Source organism: Pelodiscus sinensis, unplaced genomic scaffold (assembly GCF_049634645.1).
Source record: "Pelodiscus sinensis isolate JC-2024 unplaced genomic scaffold, ASM4963464v1 ctg34, whole genome shotgun sequence".
NCBI classification, from domain to species: domain Eukaryota; kingdom Metazoa; phylum Chordata; order Testudines; family Trionychidae; genus Pelodiscus; species Pelodiscus sinensis.
This window is the reverse complement of record NW_027465849.1, coordinates 7,650,840-7,674,001: the sequence shown is the minus strand read 5'-3', so window position 1 is coordinate 7,674,001 and position 23,162 is coordinate 7,650,840. Positions and strand designations below refer to the sequence as shown.

The 23,162-nt window shown below is 62.4% G+C and overlaps 1 protein-coding gene across 3 annotated transcripts in view; it reads left to right on the top strand.

The window, feature by feature from the left end:
• Nucleotides 1–4,282: 4,282 nt before the first annotated feature.
• The window catches only part of AKT2 (AKT serine/threonine kinase 2), a 32,823-nt gene continuing 13,943 nt past the window's right edge, over nucleotides 4,283–23,162 (top strand). Inside the window, exons 1-2 of one of the 3 annotated variants that reach the window (XM_075915531.1) lie at nucleotides 4,283–4,460; nucleotides 20,941–21,081. In XM_075915531.1, the coding sequence (XP_075771646.1) occupies nucleotides 21,036–21,081 (46 nt within the window). In that variant the 5' untranslated portion in view covers nucleotides 4,283–4,460; nucleotides 20,941–21,035. Of the gene's footprint in view, nucleotides 4,461–16,347; nucleotides 17,340–20,093; nucleotides 20,352–20,940; nucleotides 21,082–23,162 lie in introns of those variants that run through there. The other 2 variants (XM_075915533.1, XM_075915532.1) reach the window with 2 other exon arrangements.

Here is a 23,162-nt window from a genome sequence, read left to right as displayed (position 1 = left end):
AGATAAACTGTACCAGAGTGCAGAGGGGACCTGCCCCGGGATTAGCATCGCTGGGGTAGGGCCTGCCGCCCTGCTCCCAGCTTGAGAGGTCAGACTTACTGTAGGCCCTACGCCAAACTGCACCTCCTGCGCAGGCCCTTGAAGCATGGGACTGCCTGAAGAGCGCAGTTCTGCACAGGTTTTACTGCAGCACTGCTGTGTTTGATTACTGGCGGTAGTGGGTCCCCGCCTTATTCCACGGACTATGCTCCCTGGGGCAAAACGCCCATGGTGCTGCCCACCAGCAGCGGGGTGAAACTGTTGACTTCCTCGTCCCTCCTCTGTGCCCTGGCAAAAGAAAATCCCCAGGTTTTAATTGACATTTGTCAGTCTGCTTCTGCTCTGCCACGCTCTCCAGCGGCGCAGCAAAGGTCTTATGTGCCCGGGGCCAAAGGCAAAATTTATCCCCCTCCCCCCGAGGGGGCAAATCAGTCCTACCCATTCCAACCCACCTGAGCCCGCAGCCAGTGCTGCTGGGGTCTGGACCCTGGGATCGCGGAGCTGCGGCCTTTGCTGGACAGCGAAATACAGGTCCCGGCGGAAGGTGAGACGAGGTCGGTGTCTGAACGCAGCCCGCCCTGCCAAAGGGGAAGCGGCGCCCTTGGATTCCTGTTTCCTACACACAGTGCGGGGTTGATGTAGCACATCTCAAGGGGGCACAGAAACCTGTAGGAGCACCTGAGAGCACGCCCGCAGGTCGGCGTGTGAAACCAGACCCCCCGCCCGGCCCGCGGAGGGACCAGAAACAAGAATTACGATTTCCCGGGAACCAGCCCCTACTCCGAGCTGAATTATTGAAAGCGTCTGGGATTTTATTTGACCTAAATCACCCAGGAATTTATTTTAAAACAAGCCGCTAAAAAACCTGGGAGCCCCCCATTCGCTCGAGCGCGCGGCTCTTTGGCTTTATTCGCGCCCGAATCTCATTTACGCTCCTGCGCGGATGAACAGGTTTGAAACCAGCCCCACCAGGAAACTTTCTGCCGCTGAAGGAAAATGAGAAGCAGAACAGGGGCCTTTCTGACCAAGCCCAGCCCAGCTGGTCATCCTGGTGTGCGGCAGGAGCCGACAGACGCAATTGCAGGGGTAGCAAGAGCCAGGCCACCGGCCTGCAGGGAGAGATTCCACTCCCAGACCCTGGAGCGTTCAGCTAAACTTTTGGCAGCTAAATTGGTGCCCCCCTACCATGGCCCCCGGGGGCAACAGCCCCCTCCCCACCCCTCCTCACTATGCCATTGTAGCTCCCTTCTGGGAGCTCTCACTTCTGTGGCTTCATTCTTCGCTCAGCAAGCTCTTGGCCCAAGATGCTGCCTGAGTTCTCTCCCTCTCTTTTCCTCCGCAGGGGACACTGCCTTTTCTGCCGTACATTGAATGTTGAGAAACGTAAAGGGAATCCCATTGGGAAAAATAATCCCAGCTCTACACACAGTGGCTGTGTCTAGACTGGCCAGTTTTTCCGGAAAATCAGCCGCTTTTCTGGAAAAACTTGCCAGCTGTCTACACTGGCCGCTTGAATTTCTGCAAAAGCACTTTCCTACTGTCTGAAATCAGTGCTTCTTGCGGAAATACTATGCTGCTCCCGTTCAGGCAAAAGTCCTTTTGCACAAAACTTTTGCACAAAAGGGCCAGTGTAGACAGCTCAGCTTTGTTTTCCGCAAAAAAGCCCCAATCGCGAAAATGGCGATCGGGGCTTTTTTGCGGAAAAGCACGTCTAGATTGGCACAGACGCGAAAAGTGCTTTTGCGGAAAAGTGTCCGTGCCCATCTAGACGTTCTGTTCCGAAAATGCTTTTAACGGAAAACTTTTCAGTTAAAAGCATTTCCGGAAAATCATGCCAGTCTAGACGTAGCCAGTATGGTGGAGACCAGTTTAGCTAACACCACTCGAGAGAGAGATTTTGGAGTCCTGGTGGATAGTTCTCTGGAAACATCCACGCCGTGTGCAGCAGCGGTTGAAAAAGCAAACCAAATGGTGGGAATCGTTAAAAAAGGAATAGAGAATATCTTATTGACGCTGTATCAGACCACGGGACCCCCACAGCTTGAATCCTGCATGCAGATGTGGTCACCTCATCTCAAAAAATCTATATTGGCATTTGAAGAGGTTCAGAAAAGGGCAACAAAAATGATTCGGGGTTTGGAACGGGAACCAATGAAGAGAGATTAAAAAGAGGGGGACTTTTCAGCTTAGAAAAAAAAAGACTAAGGGGGGATAGAATAAGAGGTCTATAAAATCATGATTGGAAAAAGCAAATAAGGAAAACTTATTGACTTCCCATAACATAAGAACTAGGAGTCACCAAATGAAATGAACAGGCAGCAGGTTTAAAACAAACACAAGGAAGTTTTTCTTCATGTAGTGCAGTCAACCTGTGGAACTCCTCTCCAGAGGATGTGAAGGCCAGGGTTTTAACAGGGTTCAAAAAAGAGCTAGATAAATTCATGGAGGTTTGGTCCATCAATAGCTATTAGCCAGGATGAGTAGGAAGGGTGTCCCTAGCTTCTGTTCATCAGAGGCTGGAAATGGGTTCTGTTCACTCCGCTTGGGGCACCTGGCATTGGCCACTGTGGGCAGACAGGACACTGGGCTGGATGGACCTTTGGTCTGACCTAGTCTGGCCGTTCTTATGTTCTTTCTGCAGCAGTGGTGCTAAGCAGCTATGGCTGTGAATGGTTAACTAGCAGGCAGGTTGCTGTTGCCCCCGTTATAATTGGTTAACTGGTTAAATATGTCACCCTGTTAACTAGTTAAGTAGGATTTTACATCCCTGTAAGCAAGTGCTGCATTCCCTCCCGCTCAGGCCTGCGGCTCCGGAGGGGGTGGGAGAGGAAGGCATGTATGGAAACTATACATTGCAAAGTGTGTAGGGGCGCTACCCAAGAGTTGCGATGTGTGAGGCAAAACTCTACACTGGATCCCTAGGCTGAGTGCAGGGCTCAATTCTCTTGCTCGGTATGTGCACAGCAGGGGGGTGGCAGTAGCCTCATGCTCTTGTGCCCCCACGTCCCTGAGCTAGACTGCCCAAGTGGTAACCCACGCGTGGCGAGTGTTGGCGTGGCCGCATGAGCCCTGCGGGCAGCAGGCTGGCTGCCTAGGCTCCCCCCTGCTGCGGCTGAGGCCATGAGGCTAGTGACAGGTGGGGTTCAGCTGGCATGGGGAGCAGGGCTCTGCTCCCTGCAGGATTCAGGCTAGAGGGCTGGGGGTCCAGGGCCTACCCTCCCCCAGGTCATGGGGGCCCTGGCAGCTGGATGGGGGGGCTGACCCTGCACCCCCAGGTCACGGGGGCCCTGGCAGCTGGATGGGGGGGCTGACCCTGCGCCCCCAGGTCATGGGGGCTCTGGTAGCTGGATGGGGGGGCTGACCCTGTACCCCCAGGTCACGGGGGCTCTGGCAGCTGGATGGGGGGGCTGACCCTGCACCCCCAGGTCACGGGGGCTCTGGTAGCTGGATGGGGGGGCTGACCTTACCCCCCCCGGTCACGGGGGCTCTGGTAGCTGGATGGGGGGGCTGACCCTGCCCCCCCAGGTCACGGGGGCTCTGGTAGCTGGATGGGGGGGCTGACCCTGCCCCCCCAGGTCACGGGGGCTCTGGTAGCTGGATGGGGGGGCTGACCCTACCCCCCCAGGTCACGGGGGCTCTGGTAGCTGGATGGGGGGGCTGACCCTGCCCCCCCAGGTCACGGGGGCTCTGGTAGCTGGATGGGGGGGGCTGACCTTACCCCCCCAGGTCACGGGGGCCCTGGCAGCTGGATGGGGGGGCTGACCCTGCACCCCCAGGTCACGGGGGCCTTGGCAGCTGGATGGGGGGGCTGACCCTGCGCCCCCAGGTCACGGGGGCCCTGGCAGCTGGATGGGGGGGCTGACCCTGCGCCCCCAGGTCACGGGGGCCCTGGCAGCTGGATGGGGGGGGCTGACCCTGCCCCCCCAGGGTGCTGGGTTCTCTTGGCGGGGGGAGGGGCTGTTCCCACCACTAGCCCAAGATCCCACCGAGAGCTAGGCCGAACTCCATTACACCTTATGTAAATTTATGCAAATCAGCGCCGAGGGGCGGAGCTCGCAGCGGGCCGGCCCCCCGGGGGTGGCGAGGAGCAGGCAGCGCTGCCAGCGTGCGGACGTGGTAGACTCTGGCGCCGGGCATGCGCACTGGGCCCCAGCCGGGGGCCGGCGCAGAACGCCGTCACTTACCGCCGCCTCTGGCGCGCATGCGCAGCACGCACTGTCCCGCCGTTTCTGTGCTGTGCGCCGCCCGGCCGGGCCCTGTCTCCCCCCCCTCGCTTCCGGTGTGGTGGAGGCGAGGGGGCGGGGTTTCCGGGAGCGCGGGCGGTGTGGGCCTGACGCGGCGGTGGAGCTGGGCCCCGCGGGGTGGGAGGCGGCACCGGGATGAGCAGCGGCCGCCGAGGGAGCCCGGGGCGCCCGTGACAGGTGGGGAGCCGGGACCCCCCCCGCGATGGTACCGCCTGCCCCCCCCCGCCGTGGTACCGCCCAGGCCCCCCCCACCCAGCGGTGATACCGCCCGGGCCGCCCCCCCCCCCCGGACCGCGCCGTGGTACCGCCCCCTTCCCCGCACTGTGGTACCGCCCGCCCCCTGCCCGTTCCTCCGTCCCCCCGGCTGTGGTACCGCCCGGGTCCCCCCCGGACCGCGCCGTGGTACCGCCCGCCCCCTGCCCGTTCCTGCGTCCCCCCGGCTGTGGTACCGCCCGGGTCCCCCCCGGACCGCGCCGTGGTACCGCCCGCCCCCTGCCCGCTCCTGCGTCCCTCCCGCCCGGCCCCTCTGCCCCCTCCCCTCCCGATGGTACCGCCCGGTCCCCCGCCCGCGGCCCCCTCCCCGCCTCCCCGTGGTACTGGCCGGGAGCCCCCCCCATCTCCAGGATGGAGCCGGCCCGATCTCTGGGGGCGCCGAACCCCCTAAGGGGGCGGGGGGGTCTCTGCCCTGGGGGGCTGGGTGGGGGGAGCGTTCAGGGGTGTGTCTGCCCTGGGGGGGCCGGGCGGGGGGGGTCTCTGCCCTGGGGGGCCGGGCGGGGGGGGTCTCTGCCCGGGGGGGGTGGGGGGAGCGTTCAGGGGTGTGTCTGCCCTGGGGGGGCCGGGCGGGGGGGTCTCTGCCCTGGGGGGCCGGGCGGGGGGGGGTCTCTGCCCGGGGGGGTGGGGGGAGCGTTCAGGGGTGTGTCTGCCCTGGGGGGGCCGGGCGGGGGGGGTCTCTGCCCTGGGGGGCTGGGTGGGGGGAGCGTTCAGGGGTGTGTCTGCCCTGGGGGGGCCGGGCGGGGGGGGTCTCTGCCCTGGGGGGCCGGGCGGGGGGGGTCTCTGCCCGGGGGGGGTGGGGGGAGCGTTCAGGGGTGTGTCTGCCCTGGGGGGGCCGGGCGGGGGGGTCTCTGCCCTGGGGGGCCGGGCGGGGGGGGGGTCTCTGCCCGGGGGGGTGGGGGGAGCGTTCAGGGGTGTGTCTGCCCTGGGGGGGCCGGGCGGGGGGGTCTCTGCCCTGGGGGGCCGGGCGGGGGGGGTCTCTGCCCGGGGGGGGTGGGGGGAGCGTTCAGGGGTGTGTCTGCCCTGGGGGGGCCGGGCGGGGGGGTCTCTGCCCTGGGGGGGCCGGGCGGGGGGGGGTCTCTGCCCGGGGGGGGTGGGGGGAGCGTTCAGGGGTGTGTCTGCCCTGGGGGGGCCGGGCGGGGGGGTCTCTGCCCTGGGGGGCCGGGCGGGGGGGGGTCTCTGCCCGGGGGGGTGGGGGGAGCGTTCAGGGGTGTGTCTGCCCTGGGGGGGCCGGGCGGGGGGGTCTCTGCCCTGGGGGGGCCGGGCGGGGGGGTTTCCTCCCTTCCCCCTCCGGGCTGGGGTCTCCCTGGCAGGTTCAGCGTGGGGGCTGGGGGAGGCTTTGGGGGCAGGGTCTCCGCTCTCCAGGGCACCCAGCTCTCTGCACTGGCCGCCTGCTCCCGTCCGCCAGCGCCCTCCTCCAGCGCATGCTTCTGCCGTCCTGAGCCTCACCTGGCCCCTCTTTCCCATGCCCTGCTCCGGGGGCCCTCCAGCCCCTCTGAGGCAGGGTCAGGCACCCGCCTCCCCTGATCTCCGTGGGGAGTCTGATTGGTTACACGGTGAGGAGGCCTTGGAGAAGGGCAGATCCCATGAGGAATGTGTGTTACCGGCCGTCCCTAGTGCTTTATAGCACAGCACCAGAACTCCGAACGGTGCTGTCTGCGCTCGAGGAGCATCCGTGTATAACTCGATCCTCCAAAATGCGAAGAGAACGCCTTGCTGTTTGTTGCCACAACTTCTTTGAAAGAGTCTTCTCCTTGCAGTTTTATCCACAGGACAGGATGTGCCATGTGGTAGAGATGCAAATCTTTGAAGCTAGTGTTTGGCTTCTGTTTTTCATTGCCACTTGGATATCATAAAGCCCTTAAAAATACACCCAAACTGTGCAAGTGGTAAGGCTGTATTTTTATCTCTGCACACCAGTGACAGGGCTGAAAACCACTTGCCCTTCAGTCTTGTGGTTTCTTTCTTGTCATCAGAATCCCTCGATAGCAAAGATGGTTTGTAGTCGGTATAGGAAAGCCGTGTAGTACACCATGCAATACACTAAAAATAACTAAGGACAGCGTTCGGAGCTTTGAAAACATGTTTGTTGGCTTGTTTGCAGGCAAGTTAAAATCGGTGAGTGGGCAGTTGGTGGTCGCGTTGTTCTTATTTTACCTGCGTGCTTTGGCCTCAGGTGCAGCCTTGCCTTGTGTCGCGTAGTGTCAGAAATCCCAGTGTGTTAGCCTTGAACAATATTGAAAAGCAGATTTCCACAGGCCTTAAAATACCAAGGGGGACTTAGTTATTAGTGAGCTTTTACCCTCAGCTTCCTGGAACTTGACGACTTGGATTTTCCACTCTAGAATTGTTTTAACGCTTTCACTTTTGTAGGGAGGTCAGAGCTCTGTTGTATTGGACAAACCCCACCTCACACAGCTGACGTGCTCAGACCAGATAGATGTAAGGTGTGAGTGGAGGCTGAGGCCCAGAACGGGCTGAGGTCGCAGCAGGTCAGTGGTATGTATGGGACCAGGAGCAAGGTTCTCCGAATGCCGGCCCAGCAGCACCGTAGCTCCTGTATTAACTGTAGTCATCTGCCCACTCTGAAGGCAGTGACTTCGGGAGGGGGGGTGCTTTGGGTGCTGTGACAAGCCAGGAGCCAACGACTCCTTGAGCTCGTTAACAGCACGGCTCTGGGGACAGTTCTCCAGCCTTTGGCTCGGCAGGCTGGCATTGCAAGGAGCCAGCCGGGTGCATTTGTGTGCAGGGGAGGGGTTCTCCTTTGCCAGATGCAGGGTCTGCCCAAGCCTACTCAGTTGTAAGTTACAGTTGTTTACTTAACCAGAGCTGGCCTGGGGGCAGTCACAGCTTCCTGCCGGGTAAGAGGGGTTCTCGCCTTCCGTGGAACCGGGAAAGCTGTTGAATTATGCGCAAAGGTCTCACAGTCATTTTCCTAATGCTTGTCTGCCCCACTCCTGATGCTTGGGTTGCATGGCAGCCATCAGGAAAACGGGTCTGGTCTCATAGAACAGGAGATGGAAATCAGGATTCCTGGGTCCTCTCCCCGCTCTGAGAGGGGAGCGGTGTCTAATGGTTAGAGTGGGGAGGAAGGATCTGGGAGCCAGGACTCTTGGGTTCTGTTTCTGGATCTGCCACTGCCTTGGTTTGTCCAAGGTCACACAGCTTGTCCCATCTTCATTGTACCATCAGGAGTTAATATCTCCCTCCCAAGGGGCGGTGCATTGCCTGCTTAGTGTGTGAAAAGCTCTGAGCGCCTCTGAGCAGGGTTCCCAGTAAGCTGAGTGCTTGGCGGCCACCCAGGTGGGATTCACATGCTGCCCAGCTGATTAGCAGAGCACCCACAGTTCCCACAGCCTGTGTTTCTATTGGTGGTGCACGTCAGCATGTACCTTAGTGCACAGAACAAAACGTATTCCGCACATAGAGGGAACGTTGCCTCCGACAACAGAGCTGGAGGGAGCAGTGTGCTGAGATTCTTGTTACCATGAAGTAGCACGTCACCTGGGAACCTGCCAAGAAGCCAGGATCTCCGCTCCAGCTCTGAGCCAAAGGAGGAATTGTAATGCGGGGATGTTTCTGTCTGGAGGAGATCAGGGCCAGACTCACATCACAGCATTTTTCAGAGCAGGTCCCTGTGGCTGCCTGGCAGCACTTGGGATCAGTCTGGGGCCAGGGCTGCTCAGGAGACGTGGTGAGGAGTAAGTGGAAAAATGACACCGCTTTGTTCGCAGGAACTTTGTGCAGGTCTGTGCACAGCATCTTTCCCAAATACCTGCCCTGCCCCACCCCTGCGCCTTGCTGTGTGTGGTCTGAGCTAGCTGCTTTTTGATGCTCGAGGAGCACCGTCGTTCCAGAGGAATGTAACCCACGGCTTACTTGCATGGCATGAATTGTATCTGTCGGTGGGAAACCAGGCCAGTGCTAGCGAGGTGTCTGGCTCTGCCCTGCCCTGGGCGTGATCAGGCAGAGAGCTTGTAACGAAGGTGCAGTCATGCCGGCGAATCTGAATTAACGTGTTAGCGAGTGCCCCTCGGGCAGTGGAGATGTCGTTCCGTCTGGCACTGCTAGAAGGGAGAGCTGCAGCTGGCCCGTGTTTCCCGGGCAGGTCCCGTTATCTGGTGGAAGAGGCAGGCCGCGAGCGGTCTCGGGGCGTGGTCAGGAAGAAGTGACATGGAGCGTTTGTCTAGACTCAAAACCCTGGGACGGGCCACCGGCATTTTATTTACCCATGCGTCCGCAGGTACAGCTGCTTGCAGCTTCCATTGGCTGCAGATCGTTGTTCCCGGCCAATAGGAGCTGTGGGAAGCCATGTCAACCAGGACACTGCTTCCTGCAGCTCCTATTGGCCGGGAACGGCAGTCTGCAGCCAATGGGAGCTGTGGGAAGCCATGTCAACCAGGACACTGCTTCCTGCAGTTCCTATTGGCCGGGAACGGCAGTCTGCAGCCAATGGGAGCTGTGGGAAGCGGTGTCAACCAGGACACTGCTTCCTGCAGCTCCCATTGGCCGGGACCAGCAGTCTGCAGCCAATGGGAGCTGCAAGCAGCCAGAGTACCAGTGGCCCTGCAAGGACTAACCCTGGCAAGCCCCCTCTGGCTTATTGCTTAGTGTAGATCCTTCTGTAGTGACGGGAGGGCTTCTCCCGTGCTCCTGGCAAATCCACCTCTGCAAGGCTGTAGCTAGGTCAGTGGAAGAATTCTTCCGTACCCCCAGCACGGTCGGCCAGGTTGGCTTCACTGCGTCGCTGCACAATGTGGACTTTTCATACCCCTGAGCGCCGGGCCCTGTCAGTCTTTGGGTTCTCAGCTCGTCAGTGCTAACGAGCAGGCAGGCGCTCAGGGCGGGTGCAGTGGGAAGAGGCGGTGCCCGTGAGTTGACCTGTGCTGAACACTTGTAGTGGACCGCTGCAGCTCCGAGACTAGCTGCTAGACCACTGCAGCTCTGAGACTAGCCGGGGTCGCTGGCCCCCTGGAAGTGACGCAGTGAAGGGACGTGACTTTCCTGCCATCACAGATCCACAAATCTTGCCCATTGCCAGTGCCCGCTAGCAATGTTCCATCTAATTTTTTCCACTCCTGTGAGGAATAAATTTTGTTCCGTGCACCAAGGCATGTGTGGATGTGCACCACCAGTAGCACCACAGGCTGTGGGCGCTCTGCCAATCAGCTGGGTAACACTTGACTCTCTCCTTGGCAGCCACGCAAGCGCCCAGCGTACAGGGAACACTGGTGTCTAGCCACCCTTCCAGTTGATGCTGTGACGTGTTGCCCTCCCGCATCCAGGGCCGGGGAGTCCTGGCTCCTGGCCTCATGCTTTAACTAGGCTCTGCTTCCCCTTCTAGAGTAGCGGGGAGCGATTGACATCAAAGCGCTTGGCAGAGGTGGGTCTAGGGGCCTGAGAAATTTGCTTGTGGAATTGCTGTTTGCGGAGGGCCAGCCGTGGGGCCAGAGCCAGCCCTCTGCAGAGCCCAGCTGACTCAGGCTGGGGGGCATTGGAACAGGATGAGTGACCCCTCGCAGATGTTGAGAGAGGTCTCGGGGCCGAGGGAGGCAGTGTGGGAGGAGAGGGGGCTGTCCCGACTTGGATCAGAGGGGCTGCTTGTTTGCGTTAGCCGAGTGCTCTTTCAGCCCTCTCTTCTCTGCCCCGAGTTGCTGTCTCTTGTCGGTTCCTAACGGTGGGTTGTCGGGCGTCTGTCATCTGAGCTGAGGATTCAGCCGGGTCCTCTGGTCACTTCTCTAGCAGATACCCCTTCGTTCTTAGCCTCTCCCCCTGCTGCAGAGCTCCTGCCAGACTTGGCTACTGCCTGGGAGCGAGCAGGGGCTGGGCCGGGAAAGGCGGAGCGGTGAACTACCCCGCTGCTCCGTGTGTTGGGAGGTGTCAAAAGCCACCCACGGACGTGCCGCGCTCCAGCAGAGCCGCCGCGTATTGGCCGTGTAGCGGCCTGGGATGCAGCCGGGCCACGGCGGCTCCAGGATCCAAAACGCAGCGTCCGCGTTTCGGCGTAGGTGGTCCCAGCAGTGCGCATCCTTCCTTTTCGCCAGAGCGCCTCCCAGGCACCCCCGAGGGGTGCTGAACGGGGGGGTAAATATCGGTTAATTGCATAGTCGATTCACCTCGTGAATTCTTAGCGGGGGGTCGACTGCTCTGTAGTCCCTGGGGGTGGGGCCGGCAGCCAGTGCGCTCCAGCCCCGTTCCCGAGGAGTCCCCTGTCACTCTGTGCTGCTGCCGCTGTATCAGCAGCGGGGGGCCAGGCAGGAGCTGGTCCATGAGGGGAGCCAGTTTGAAAACCAGCTCCCCTCGCGGACCGGACACAGCAGCACGGGGTGGCAGCAGCCCCTGTCCGGGGGAGGAGGGGTCTGGGTTTCCAGACCCAGTGCAAGGTGGAACTCAGCTGAGTTGCCTGCCCGCCTGGCTCCTAATACACTTCAACAGCAGAGCTGCAGCAGGCGTAGGGCCCAGACCCGGCACGAGCCAGGACAGCCCAGCAGCTGGCCAGCCTGCTAAAAACCGTCACTGGCGAGGGAGAAATGCGTGTGGTCTATAGCGTTAACCTGGAGGCTTTTGCTTATCGGTTAATCGGCTCCACTGTTCCATCCCTACTGCTGAAGCGCCTCTTCCCTCCGGCTTTGACACGAGTCCGCACCGTCCCTGCAGTCCTGGAGGCGCCTGTTTGCCTGCGGCGGGTGTGTGATGTGCGGAAGCCGCTGGGAGCTCCGGACCTTGGCTCTGCAGCCTTGTCTGCTGTCAGACGACCGTCCCACGTGGCCTTGGCACGGGGCACAAGCCCCTCTGGGAGCACTCTGAGACGCCGCTCCTGCTCGTGCGCAGGCCAGAGCGAAGCCCAGTTGCCATAAGCCAGGTTGAAGTCGGATTCAGAATCTCCACCCTGACGTTTGCGCAGCGTCGTGTCCGGCAAATGGAAACACACACCCCTCCTCCCCCGGCCTCTCTCCCGCTCTGGGCAGGCCTGGTCCCTTGATTTCTGTCCAGTGTCCCGTCCGTGGGACATCATGACTGCGTGTTTCCAAGATGCTTTTTCAGTCTTCCCATGGCCTGCAGCTTCTGGCGTCCGTGCCGCGAGGAGCGTACCCCCGTGCAGCGATTGCTTTGTCTCCGGCTTGCCGAGTCGTGATGCTAATGTTCTGATTCGTGACGGGAGGGGGGGCGTGTGCTCATCCTCTTCCCACTGGAAGCTGCTAATGATCATGCCCCAGTGTCAGAGCTTCGGTGCCAGCCACACGAGCCGTCGGTCGCGGTGCGTGAGAGGTGTCCGCACTGCTTTCCTTTCCCCAAGCCGTTAGCTGGGGCCACAGGGCATCCTGGAGTGAGTCCAGGGGTGTTTTCCCCCTCTCTCTGGTTGGTCTGTGGCTGGGGACAAGGTGGGGTTACAAAATGAAAACGTGACCGCTTTTTGTTTCAGGCTTCCAGGAAGTGCTGATTAATGGACAACCTGTGGAACTCCTTGCCTCAGGAGGTTGTGAAGGCTAGGACTAAAACGGGGTTTAAAAGAGAACTAGATACATTCATGGAGGTTAAGTCCATTAATGGCTACTAGCCAGGATGAGTAAGGAACAGTGTCCCCAGCCTCTGTTTGTCAGGCAGGATGGCAGGAGGGAGATGGCTTGATCATTCCCTGTTCTGATCACCCCCTCTGGTGACCTGGCATTGGCCACTGTCGCAGACAGGACATGGGGCTGGATGGACCTTTGGTCTGACCCCGTCTGGCCGTTCTTATGGACCAGAGGGATAACTGTAGCTTAGATTCTCCTGGCCCGTGCTGTGAGCCGGTTTTCCGTCTGCTGCTGGGGTTACTGTGACCAGTAGGCAGTACTGTTCTGCTCGGGGCAGTAGTGTGGCCCCCGCTGATTTCCCTGTGGCTCTGCGGCCCCCGACCCAAACTGAGCTAAGCCCCTAGCTCGTGGCTGTGGGCAAGCCCTTGAACGTGTGAGTTAGGAAGCGACTAGAAAGACCCTGACGTGGATGAGTTTGTGAGCTCCCCTTTTGTGTTGGGCAGGGCTGCCTGTCCTTTCTCTTGCTGTTCTTACGACAGCCTTGTCAGTCTGGGGCGGCTGAAATGAGTCCGGCCACACAACCGTCAGTGTGTCCTGTGCACCTGTCATGCCAGCCTCGTGGCGCTTGCGGAAGGGCCTTGTTCCAGGTCGCTTTAAGGCTTGGTAATCCCCCCACTGGGTACACGCCTGCCCCCGCTTTCCAGCCGGAGAAGGGGAGGCCTGGGAGCAGAGCGACTTCCCTACGTCGGCCGTGGCTCCAGAAGTAGGAGGCAGGAGTCCTCCCGCGCAGGTCGGACGAGGCCCCTGGGTCAAGTCTGGTTTGTTGTTTAGAAAGTGGCTACGGCATTAAATACACCAGCCACGGAGAGAGGAACCCTCAGGACACCTGGGTTCAGTCTGTCACTTGGCCGTGGTCTCCCCCGCCACTGAATCCTCTGTCTCGGGCAGCTGGCGGATCATGATCCTGCCCCTGCGTGGTCTGTTTGGGCTGTAGGCACTTTGGGGCAGGGACCACTTTGCTCTGTGTGAGCGCTCTGCGGGGGCGACCTGCATGCTCACGGAAGCTGCAGGGGTGTTATTTCCCCGCCAGGCGTCTTTGGGCACAGGAGAGGGGAGCAGGGCGCCTGTAAGGCGAAAACAGACGTGGCCCGCGGGGTTCTCTCTCGCGTCGGGGGCCTCGTTCTCTTGTTGATGTTTGACCAGCCTAGATACTAGACGCTGCGGAAATACAGGATGTGGTGGCATGTGGCGAGCTGAGCCGTCTCGTGCAGGCCCGTAACCTCGTTCCTTGCCCTGAGGACTGGCTGAGTAGCTGGCTGTGTCCCTGGCACGGCCCGTCCAGTGGGCGTGGATCGCCTCGCTGGGGGGGGAACCGGCACGGGTTTGCCTTTGCCAAGGGGCGTCGGTGGCAGACTAGCAAGTGGACTAGCTGATGGTTATTGGGCCTCTTGTTCCAGCGACTGCCACGCCTGAGCCACGGGGAGGGGCTGGGCCCCTCGACCCCCTTTGCCCACACTGACAGCCGTCCCCTGGTTCTGGGGGGGCCTGGCTGGTCTCTGCCCAGAGCTGTGGCGCTCCCGTTGCTTCCTACGCTTCTGCGTGGATGGAGCTCGCCCCTCGCCCTCCTCTGCCTCATCCCTCCGTGCAGCTCGCCGAGTCCCATGCTCTGCCAGCCGGCGGCCTCTGAGCCAGCCCCGTGCTGCAGCCTGGCCCGGGGGCTGGCCAGTCGGGAACCGATCCAGCGCAGAGCCCAGTGCCTCTCCCTTGGGGGAGTCTGCCTCCGAGCTGCCCCCTCCGTCTCCGTGGTCCCTCCCGCCTCAACGTTGCTGAACCAATGGCTTTGTTTCCCCTGGACCCAGCTTTCCATGGGGGTGCCGGCCAGGCAAGGCACAGACACTTGCTGTGCGTGGTCCGCTCCCATGCAGGGGGCAGCCACTGTCCACGCCCACTGGCCAGGGCACCAGAGACCTGCAGGACTGGGCGTTCCGAACAAAGGTCGACAGGACGAGACGCCTGGTCGGAAAATCAATAGGGCCAGTCCCTGCGGCATCTGCCTGCCGGCTGCCCCTGGCCTCTCCCGTGGCCGCGGTGGGCTAGCCCCTCGGCCTCATTCGTACACGTACCCGGCCAGCGCTGCCTTCCTAGCCGGCCACCGCGCGGCTGGCCGCCTTGACACGCGAGCAGGGAGGCCGGAGGGTGCTTTGCCGCCTCCCCCTTCCCCACGCTGTCCTCAGCCTCACAATCCTCACAGGCGGCTCTGCTGCACGCTCGGCTCCTGCTCTGCCTGAGGGCGCGGCCGTCAGAAACGCGGGCCCTCGAGGCCCCAGGGAAGGCACCCGATGTGCGCCGGAAGGGGTCCCGGTGTCCCCCGGGGGTTTCTCTTTGCAGGCCCCTGGGAGCCTGCCACACAGACCCTGCGGGGCCCGAGGCAGTGTCCGAAATTCCAGCCCTCGCTTGGGGATCCGCTAAGCCTCGTGCTGGCGCTGCGGCTGAGCCAGAGCCACGTGCTTGGTCAGGCCTGGGCTCCAGGCTCCTCGCAGGGGCCCTTGCAGGGCGAGGTTTGTGTTGCCTGCTGCCGATGTTGCTGCTCGTGGAACGTGATTGGCGGGGGGGTGCAGTCTGGGCCTCTGCCGATCAGGATTCTGTTCCTTGCTCTGCTGAATGACCGTGGGCACTGCGTGGCCCCGTGCCTCGGTTTCCCCTTGCAAACAGGGACGTGATCCTTTCCTCCTTTGGCCAGCTCCCTGGTTGAAAGGCTAAGGAAGAGCTCGTGGGACAGATCCAAGCAGCCCAGCCAGACTCGGCCACCTCTCTGCCTAGCATCCAGAGACGGACCTGGTGGTGGTTTTCCCTAGTGGGCAGAACCCAAGCAGGTGTTCCCGGGAAGTCGGGTCTGCCAAGCCTCAGGGTCTGGGCGCCTCACGAGGGCGCCACAGAAGCCGCGGGGCTGTTGGTCTGGCCTGCGTCACCAGTAGGGATGGAATAGTGGAGCCAGTGAGCCGGTTAACCATTAAGCAAAAGCTTCTAGGTGAATGCTGTAGACTGCACACAGTTCCCTCCCCCAGCCCTTGCCAGTACATTTTGTAGCAGGCTGGCCAGCTGGCTCAGTCCTGTCTCGCGCCGGGTCCAGAACCTACCCCGCTGCGGCTCTGCATTTAAACTGTATTAGGAGCCAGGCAGGCAGGCAGCCGGGCTCAGTTCCAGCTTGTGCCGTGTCCAGGAGCTCAGCCCCCCTTAGACGGGCTGCTGCCACCCCACACTGCTGCCTCTTTATCAGAGACGGCAGCTCAGGGCGACAGGCAGCTGGTCCGTGAGGAGAGCTGGTTTTTCAACAGGCTCCCCTCCCGGGCCAGGTCCTGCCTGGCACCCAGCATTGCTGCCTCGGGTACCGGCTCCGCCCCCGGGACTAGAGAATAGTCGACGAACCGAGGTGACTCGACTATTCCGTTCACCGACCTGTCACATCCCTAGTCACCGGCGCATGGTTTGTCATAGGCTCTTCGGGGGCGCTTGGCGGACAAATGGGAGCCTGGGCGGGGGGGTCCTGCCTGGGCTGGAATCGGGAACACCCTCAGCTTCGCTGCGTCTCGCCCACCGCTTGCTCTCCCGAATGGCGTGGGGCGCGCCAGCAGCCAGTCCCTTTGCCCGTCCTGCGGCTGCGCACCAGCGTGGGACGTGAAATCCTGGTGACTCGGTTAACTGGTTACCCAAGTATGGGGTCCTGTTCCCCATATTTGGGGACCAACCAGCTAAGTAGCAGTTCTGCAGAAAAGGACGTGGGAGTTAGTGGGTGAGAAGCTGGACATGAGTCAACAGGGGCCCTTGTAGCCAAGAAGGCTGATGGCATATTAGGTGCATTAGGAGGAGCGTTGCCAGCAGATCCAGAGACGTGATTATTCCTCTTTACTCGGCTCTGGTGAGGCCACATGTGGAGTCTTGTTTCCAGTTCTGGGCCCCCCACTACAAAAAGGACGTGGACACATTGGAGAGGGTCCAGTGGGAGGCGACCAAAATGATTCGGGGGCTGGAGCACATGACCTATGAGGAGAGGCCGGGGGATTGGGGTTTGTTCAGTCTGCAGAAGCGAAGAGTGAGGGGGGATTTGAGAGCAGCCTGCAACTCCCTGAAGGGAGGTTCCAAAGAGGCTGGAGAGAGGCTGGTCTCAGTGGTGACAGATGGCAGAACAAGGAGCGATGGGCTCAAGTTGTGGTGGGAGAGGTCCAGGTTGGATATTAGGAAAAACTCTTTCCCTAGGCGGGTGGGGAAGCGCTGGGCTGGGTTCCCTAGGGAAGTGGTGGAGTCTCCGTCCCTAGAGGTGTTTAAGTCTCGGCTCGACAAAGCCCTGGCTGGGCTGGTTGAGTTGGGTGGGTCCTGCCTAGGGCAGGGGGCTGGACTTGGTGACTCCTGAGGTCTCTTCCAGCCCTGGGGTTCTGTGGTTCGGGTGCTTACCAGCTAACCGGTCACCAGTTCCCATCCCGGCTTGCAGCCCGTTGCAAGAGGGAGGCGGGCGCGCGCCCAGCGTAAGCAGCTGCCGTGCCGAGGCAGGGCCCCGGGAGCCAGAGGGGGAGGACGCTGCCCTTTGGCACCGTTATGGAGAGGAGAGAGACCCGCTTGCGGCGCTGGCGTTGTTTGCTGGCTGGGGTTGCAGGGTTAGTTTGTGTAAACTTGTCTGCCGGGCTCCTCTTCAGCGAGACCAGTGACCGGACAGTGCTTACACAGATGGCCTTCTCCGTGCGCCAGGGCTGTCCTCAGACGTCGGTGCCCCTCTGCCGGGGGAGGGGAGCAGTGATTTTGGAGGCGGGCGGGTGCACATTAGGACCCAGCGATGCCCCCACGTTTCCAGGGCGTGGGAGTAAGGGCAGCCTTGCCAACGTGGAGCTCGCGGGGAGTCACTTGGCACGTCCGTGGCTGTGCCCGCCCAGCCTGCTCACCGCCTGCTCGCACGTGGATCTCGCGTGTCAGCAAAATGCCCTTTGGCTGTGTTGTTCTGTGAAGCCCGGGGAGAGAGCTGAGCAAACGGGCGCGCTGGGGTCTCCTACCAGCTCCTTCCTCGCCGCCTGCTGCGCACTTCCCCCGTCCCTGCGCTTCTCCTGCTCCCCGGCCCCCTTCCCTGTGCTCATGGGGCCCGGCTCAGAGCTCTGCAGATCCCTTAGAAAAGCACCAACTCTTGCTACAGCCCCCGGGATGTAACTGGCCCTGGCCCCCCCGGCCTGGCCCTGGTGGCCACGCAACACGTAGCGGGTCTCTGGCAGTCACCAGTCAGCCTTACAGGGTGAGTGGCAGCCCTGGGTGGCCTGGGCGCAGTTCTGCCAGCTGGGCGGTCGGGCTGCAGGGAGAGATGCCCCTGGGGAGCGGGTACACCGTGGCTGAGCCGGACCAGGGAGTTTCTGGCCAGCGATCTGAGCTCTTCCGCTCGCCGCCGGCGCTTTCTGCTGAGCGGCCCCTGGGCTGTGGGCTCCGTTCGGCCAACGCTTGGCGCCGCCGGTGTGCCGCTCGCCCCTTGCTTCTCCCCGCCGGGGGCCATGAGAAGGGAGGGAAGGTGCAGGCGAGTGGGAAGGCAGGAATCGTTCGGGGCAGCAGGTGTGGGCAGGTCCGTTCCCGAGTCCGCTCCGGGAAAGCTCGGTTCGGCCGCCATCGGCCGTGGCTCTTCAGAAACAGCCCGGGTTCCTTGGGTGGCGTGGCACCCTGCCACACTGGGGCCGCTGCCTTGCTGGTTCCACCGTTGTCTCGCTGCATGTCGCGGTGCACTCCCAACGTGGCGCTTCTCTGCGTCGGTTCTGAGCGCCGCTGGTGCAGGCGTGGCGAGGACGCGAAAGCGCGGGCCTCAGGCTTCCCGGCTGCGGCGGGGGCCGGTGCGGTTTGTCGGTGCTGTCCCATGTGAGTGGCCCTGCCACGCTTGGATCCCCGTTGGCTGTGGAGGAGGAAGGAGCAGGTCACAGTGATTGAGAACCCAGAGCTGGGGGGCGTGTGTGTCCCTTCCCGTGCGGCTCCTGTGGCTCAGCGTGATCGGGGCTAGGAGAGCCCGGTAACCGGGGTGAGCCGGACATCACTTCTCCGGCAGCATCCCGATTTCCCGGCCTCGCGCTGGGGAGTTGGGCCCATGCACCCGGGTAGCGGAGCTTCTGTAGCGCAAGCTCATAGAGCCAGCCCTAAGTGCTCCTCGTGCACGATCACTAGTGCGCAGCTCATAGAGCCAGCCCTAAGTGCTCCTCATGCACGATCACTAGTGTACTGCTCATAGAGCCAGCCCTAAGTGCTCCTCATGCACGATCACTAGTGCGCTGCTCATAGAGCCAGCCCTAAGTGCTCCTCGTGCACGATCACTAGTGCGCAGCTCATAGAGCCAACCCCAAGTGCTCCTCGTGCGCGATCACTAGTGCGCTGCTCATAGAGCCAACCCCGCGTGCTCCTCGTGCACGATCACTAGTGCGCTGCTCATAGAGCCAACCCCGCGTGCTCCTCGTGCACGATCACTAGTGCACTGCTCACAGAGCCAACCCCAAGTGCTCCTTGTGCACGATCACTAGTGTACTGCTCATAGAGCCAGCCCTAAGTGCTCCTCGTGCACGATCACTAGTGTACTGCTCATAGAGCCAGCCCTAAGTGCTCCTCATGCACGATCACTAGTGTACTGCTCATAGAGCCAGCCCTAAGTGCTCCTCATGCACGATCACTAGTGCGCTGCTCATAGAGCCAGCCCTAAGTGCTCCTCGTGCACGATCACTAGTGCGCAGCTCATAGAGCCAACCCCGCGTGCTCCTCGTGCGCGATCACTAGTGCGCTGCTCATAGAGCCAACCCCGCGTGCTCCTCGTGCACGATCACTAGTGCGCTGCTCATAGAGCCAACCCCGCGTGCTCCTCGTGCACGATCACTAGTGCACTGCTCACAGAGCCAACCCCAAGTGCTCCTCGTGCACGATCACTAGTGCACTGCTCATAGAGCCAACCCCAAGTGCTCCTCGTGCACGATCACTAGTGCGCAGCTCATAGAGCCAACCCCGCGTGCTCCTCGTGCGCGATCACTAGTGCGCGGCTCATAGAGCCAACCCCAAGTGCTCCTCATGCGCGATCACTCGTGCGCTGCTCATAGTGCCAACCCCGCGTGCTCCTCGTGCGCGATCACTAGTGCGCTGCTCATAGAGCCAACCCCAAGTGCTCCTCGTGCACGATCACTAGTGCGCAGCTCATAGAGCCAGCCCCAAGTGCTCCTTGTGCACGATCACTAGTGTACTGCTCATAGAGCCAGCCCTAAGTGCTCCTCGTGCACGATCACTAGTGTACTGCTCATAGAGCCAGCCCTAAGTGCTCCTCATGCACGATCACTAGTGTACTGCTCATAGAGCCAGCCCTAAGTGCTCCTCATGCACGATCACTAGTGCGCTGCTCATAGAGCCAGCCCTAAGTGCTCCTCGTGCACGATCACTAGTGCGCAGCTCATAGAGCCAACCCCGCGTGCTCCTCGTGCGCGATCACTAGTGCGCTGCTCATAGAGCCAACCCCGCGTGCTCCTCGTGCACGATCACTAGTGCGCTGCTCATAGAGCCAACCCCGCGTGCTCCTCGTGCACGATCACTAGTGCACTGCTCACAGAGCCAACCCCAAGTGCTCCTTGTGCACGATCACTAGTGCGCTGCTCACAGAGCCAACCCCAAGTGCTCCTCATGCACGATCACTAGTGCGCTGCTCATAGAGCCAACCCCAAGTGCTCCTCGTGCACGATCACTAGTGCGCTGCTCATAGAGCCAACCCCAAGTGCTCCTCATGCACGATCACTAGTGCACTGCTCATAGAGCCAACCCCAAGTGCTCCTCGTGCACGATCACTAGTGCACTGTTCACAGAGCCAACCCCAAGTGCTCCTTGTGCACGATCACTAGTGCGCTGCTCACAGAGCCAACCCCAAGTGCTCCTCATGCACGATCACTAGTGCACTGCTCATAGAGCCAACCCCAAGTGCTCCTCGTGCACGATCACTAGTGCGCTGCTCATAGAGCCAACCCCAAGTGCTCCTCGTGCACGATCACTAGTGCACTGCTCACAGCGCCAGGCTGCACTCAGCAGAGGGAGGGCTCGCCGCAGGGCGCTGCAGGCACACGTCTCAAGCGCCCTCCCTTGGGCCGCGAGTGCTCCCGGTGCCAGTGGCGGAAGGGGGCTCCCAGAGTCAGCGCTGGACTGGGACAGCCCTGAGTGTCGCCCTGGGGTGAGGGCTGCAGCCCCGCTGGTTCCAGGACAATCCCCAGACCGGCCACTCCCTCCCCGCTGCGGCCGGGGTCAGCCCTGTCAGGTGACTGGGATTAATTTTTCTCCAGCTGTTTGTTTTGGAAGGGTTGAGGGGTGGGGGGGTTCCCTGCCCGTGGCTTTGATGTGAGCATGTGCAATTAGGGCCCCTTATCTCCAAGGCTTTTTCTCATCGGCAGGGTAACACACCCGCTGCTGCGGGGAGATAAGGCGGCTGGAGGGAGGTAAACACCTGGCCGGACGGGGCAGCCGGACTGTTTGCAAACACGGCGCCCGTGCCCCGGTTCCGGAGAGGAGCTGTGGCTGTCTCCACGGCAGCGGGGGAGTGTGTTCATGGCCCCCGGCGTGGGGGCGGTTTCCTACCGATGCTGCCGCTCTGCCTTCAGCGTGAGCACTGCGTGTCGGAGGCAGAGCCGTGTGCATCTCCACGCAGGCAGCACGCCGAGGAGCCCGGCGCCGGGAGGCGAGCAGGGGGACCAGGGAGCCAGAAGCAAGGGCGCGCCCGCTTACCTGTCGGCTCGACTGGGGGTGCGCGGCGGCGGATCCGGGCTGAGGGCCGCTGGCTCTGGGGCGCGGCGTCCGGGGGAGCTGTCCTGGGCGCGCCGCGATGGCCGACGACTTCTCCTCTCCCGCAGACTCCGGCGGCGCCCGCCCTGCGTCCTGGAGCTGGCCGCGGCCCCCCGCTTTCCTGTCCTGCCCCGCAGAGCTGGTCGGCGGCTGCGGCAGCACCATGAACGAGGTGTCGGTGGTCAAAGAGGGCTGGCTGCACAAGAGAGGTAAGGGCCTGCGGGGGGCCTGGGCACCAGCGCGGGAACCGCAGGGGCGCTTGGGCGGCTGCTCCGGCGTGACGTGGCGCTGTGCGTTCCCGGGCGGGCGGCGGAGCCGGGGTCGCCGTGCACGCCCACACGCGCTGGGTTCGTCGGGGCCGGCAAGCGAGCTCTGCAAGGAGGGCAGCCGGCCGGCCGAGGGAGCTCTCCTCCCGGCTGCTGTGCCTGGGTAGCCCCTCCGGGACCTGGCGGGGCGGGAGGGCTGCTTGCGTCCCTGCTGGTGACGTGACGCGAGGCCTGAGTCGCTTGCCAGCGATGTGCTGGTCCCAGCGCTGCCTTAGCGCGGGTCTTCGCTCCAGCCCCTCTGCTCTGATCTCTAGACCCCGAGAATCCTCCCGGACCCCCCTCCTATTGGATCCCACCCCCTCCCAGAGCTGAGAGGAGGGCCCCAGACTCCTCTCCTAGCCCTGCCTGCTCTAACCACTAGACGCCACTGCTCTCCCACAGCAAAGCATAGAACCCAGGAGTCCTGGTCTGAGACTCCAGCTCTAATCTACCCCACTCCCCTCCCACAGCTGGAATAGCACCCAGGCATCCTGCCACCCCCTTACTCTAACCACTAGCCCCCACTCCCCTCCCACAGCTGGAATAGCACCCAGGTGTCCTGGCCCCCCCTTACTCTAACCACTAGCCCCCACTCCCCTCCCACAGCTGGGCTAGCACCCAGGCGTCCTGGGCCCCCCCCTTACTCTAACCACTAGCCCCCACTCCCCTCCCACAGCTGGGCTAGCACCCAGGCGTCCTGGCCCCCACTTACTCTAACCACTAGCCCCCACTTCCCTCCCACAGCTGGGCTAGCACCCAGGCGTCCTGGCCCCCCCCTTACTCTAACCACTAGCCCCCACTCTCCTCCCACAGCTGGGCTAGCACCCAGGTGTCCTGGCCCCCTCTTACTCTAACCACTAGCCCCCACTCTCCTCCCACAGCTGGAATAGCACCCAGGCGTCCTGGCCCCCCCTTACTCTAACCACTAGCCCCCAGTCCCCTCCGAGAGCTGGGCTAGCACCCAGGTGTCCTGGCCCCCCCTTACTCTAACCACTAGCGCCCACTCCCCTCCCACAGCTGGAATAGCACCCAGGTGTCCTGGCCCCCACTTACTCTAACCACTAGCCCCCACTCCCCTCCCACAGCTGGAATAGCACCCAGGTGTCCTGGCCCCCTCTTACTCTAACCACTAACCCCCACTCCCCTCCCACAGCTGGGCTAGCACCCAGGCGTCCTGGCCCCCCCCTTACTCTAACCACTAGCCCCCACTCCCCTCCCACAGCTGGAATAGCACCCAGGTGTCCTGGCCCCCTCTTACTCTAACCACTAGCCCCCACTCCCCTCCCACAGCTGGAATAGCACCCAGGTGTCCTGGCGCTCTGCTGTAAGCACTAGGCCACGCGCCTCGCCCGCCTGCAGTCATTCAGTGGCACTTGGCGCCCCGCCGGCGGTGCTGGGTGTGCGCGGAGCAGGCGGCCGGTGCCCGGCCTGAGGCCCAGGGAGTCCCAGCGAGCGGGCTGCCATGGCTGCGCTGCCACCAGGCCTGCGGCGGGCGCCCGGCTGGGGACGTTCAGGGTGTGGGCTTGGCCGTGCCCGACCCGCCAGCCTCTCCGCTCTCGAGCCTGGCGACCTGCCCCTCTCCCCAGGGCTGTGGCAGGCGCCGGGGGCAGAACCGTGCCGGCAGGGGGCTGCAGCCAGGTGGTGGCTCAGGGCAGAGGCTCCGTGCTCCCTGGGGAAGGGGCGGCTGCCTGAGGGCCATGCCTGGCGTGGCGGCCTCCCTGCAGCTGCTGGGGAATCGGGGGGCTCTGGTTTCCAGCCTCCCCTTTCCCGGCAGCGCACAGCCTGGCGGCCCGCAGCGGGGGGTGGCCAGGAGCCCTGCGTGCACGGGGAGCGCCTGGCCTGGGTCCTGGCGGCAGCCAGGCCGAGGTGGGGTCTGTTCCCGGGCCAGCACGGGCAGAGCCCCGCGTCCCGGCTCCGCGCTAGGACCCGCGGGGAGGGGCGGGTTATTTTTAGCGGGAGGGGACTGGAGGTGCAGGGGCTGCAGC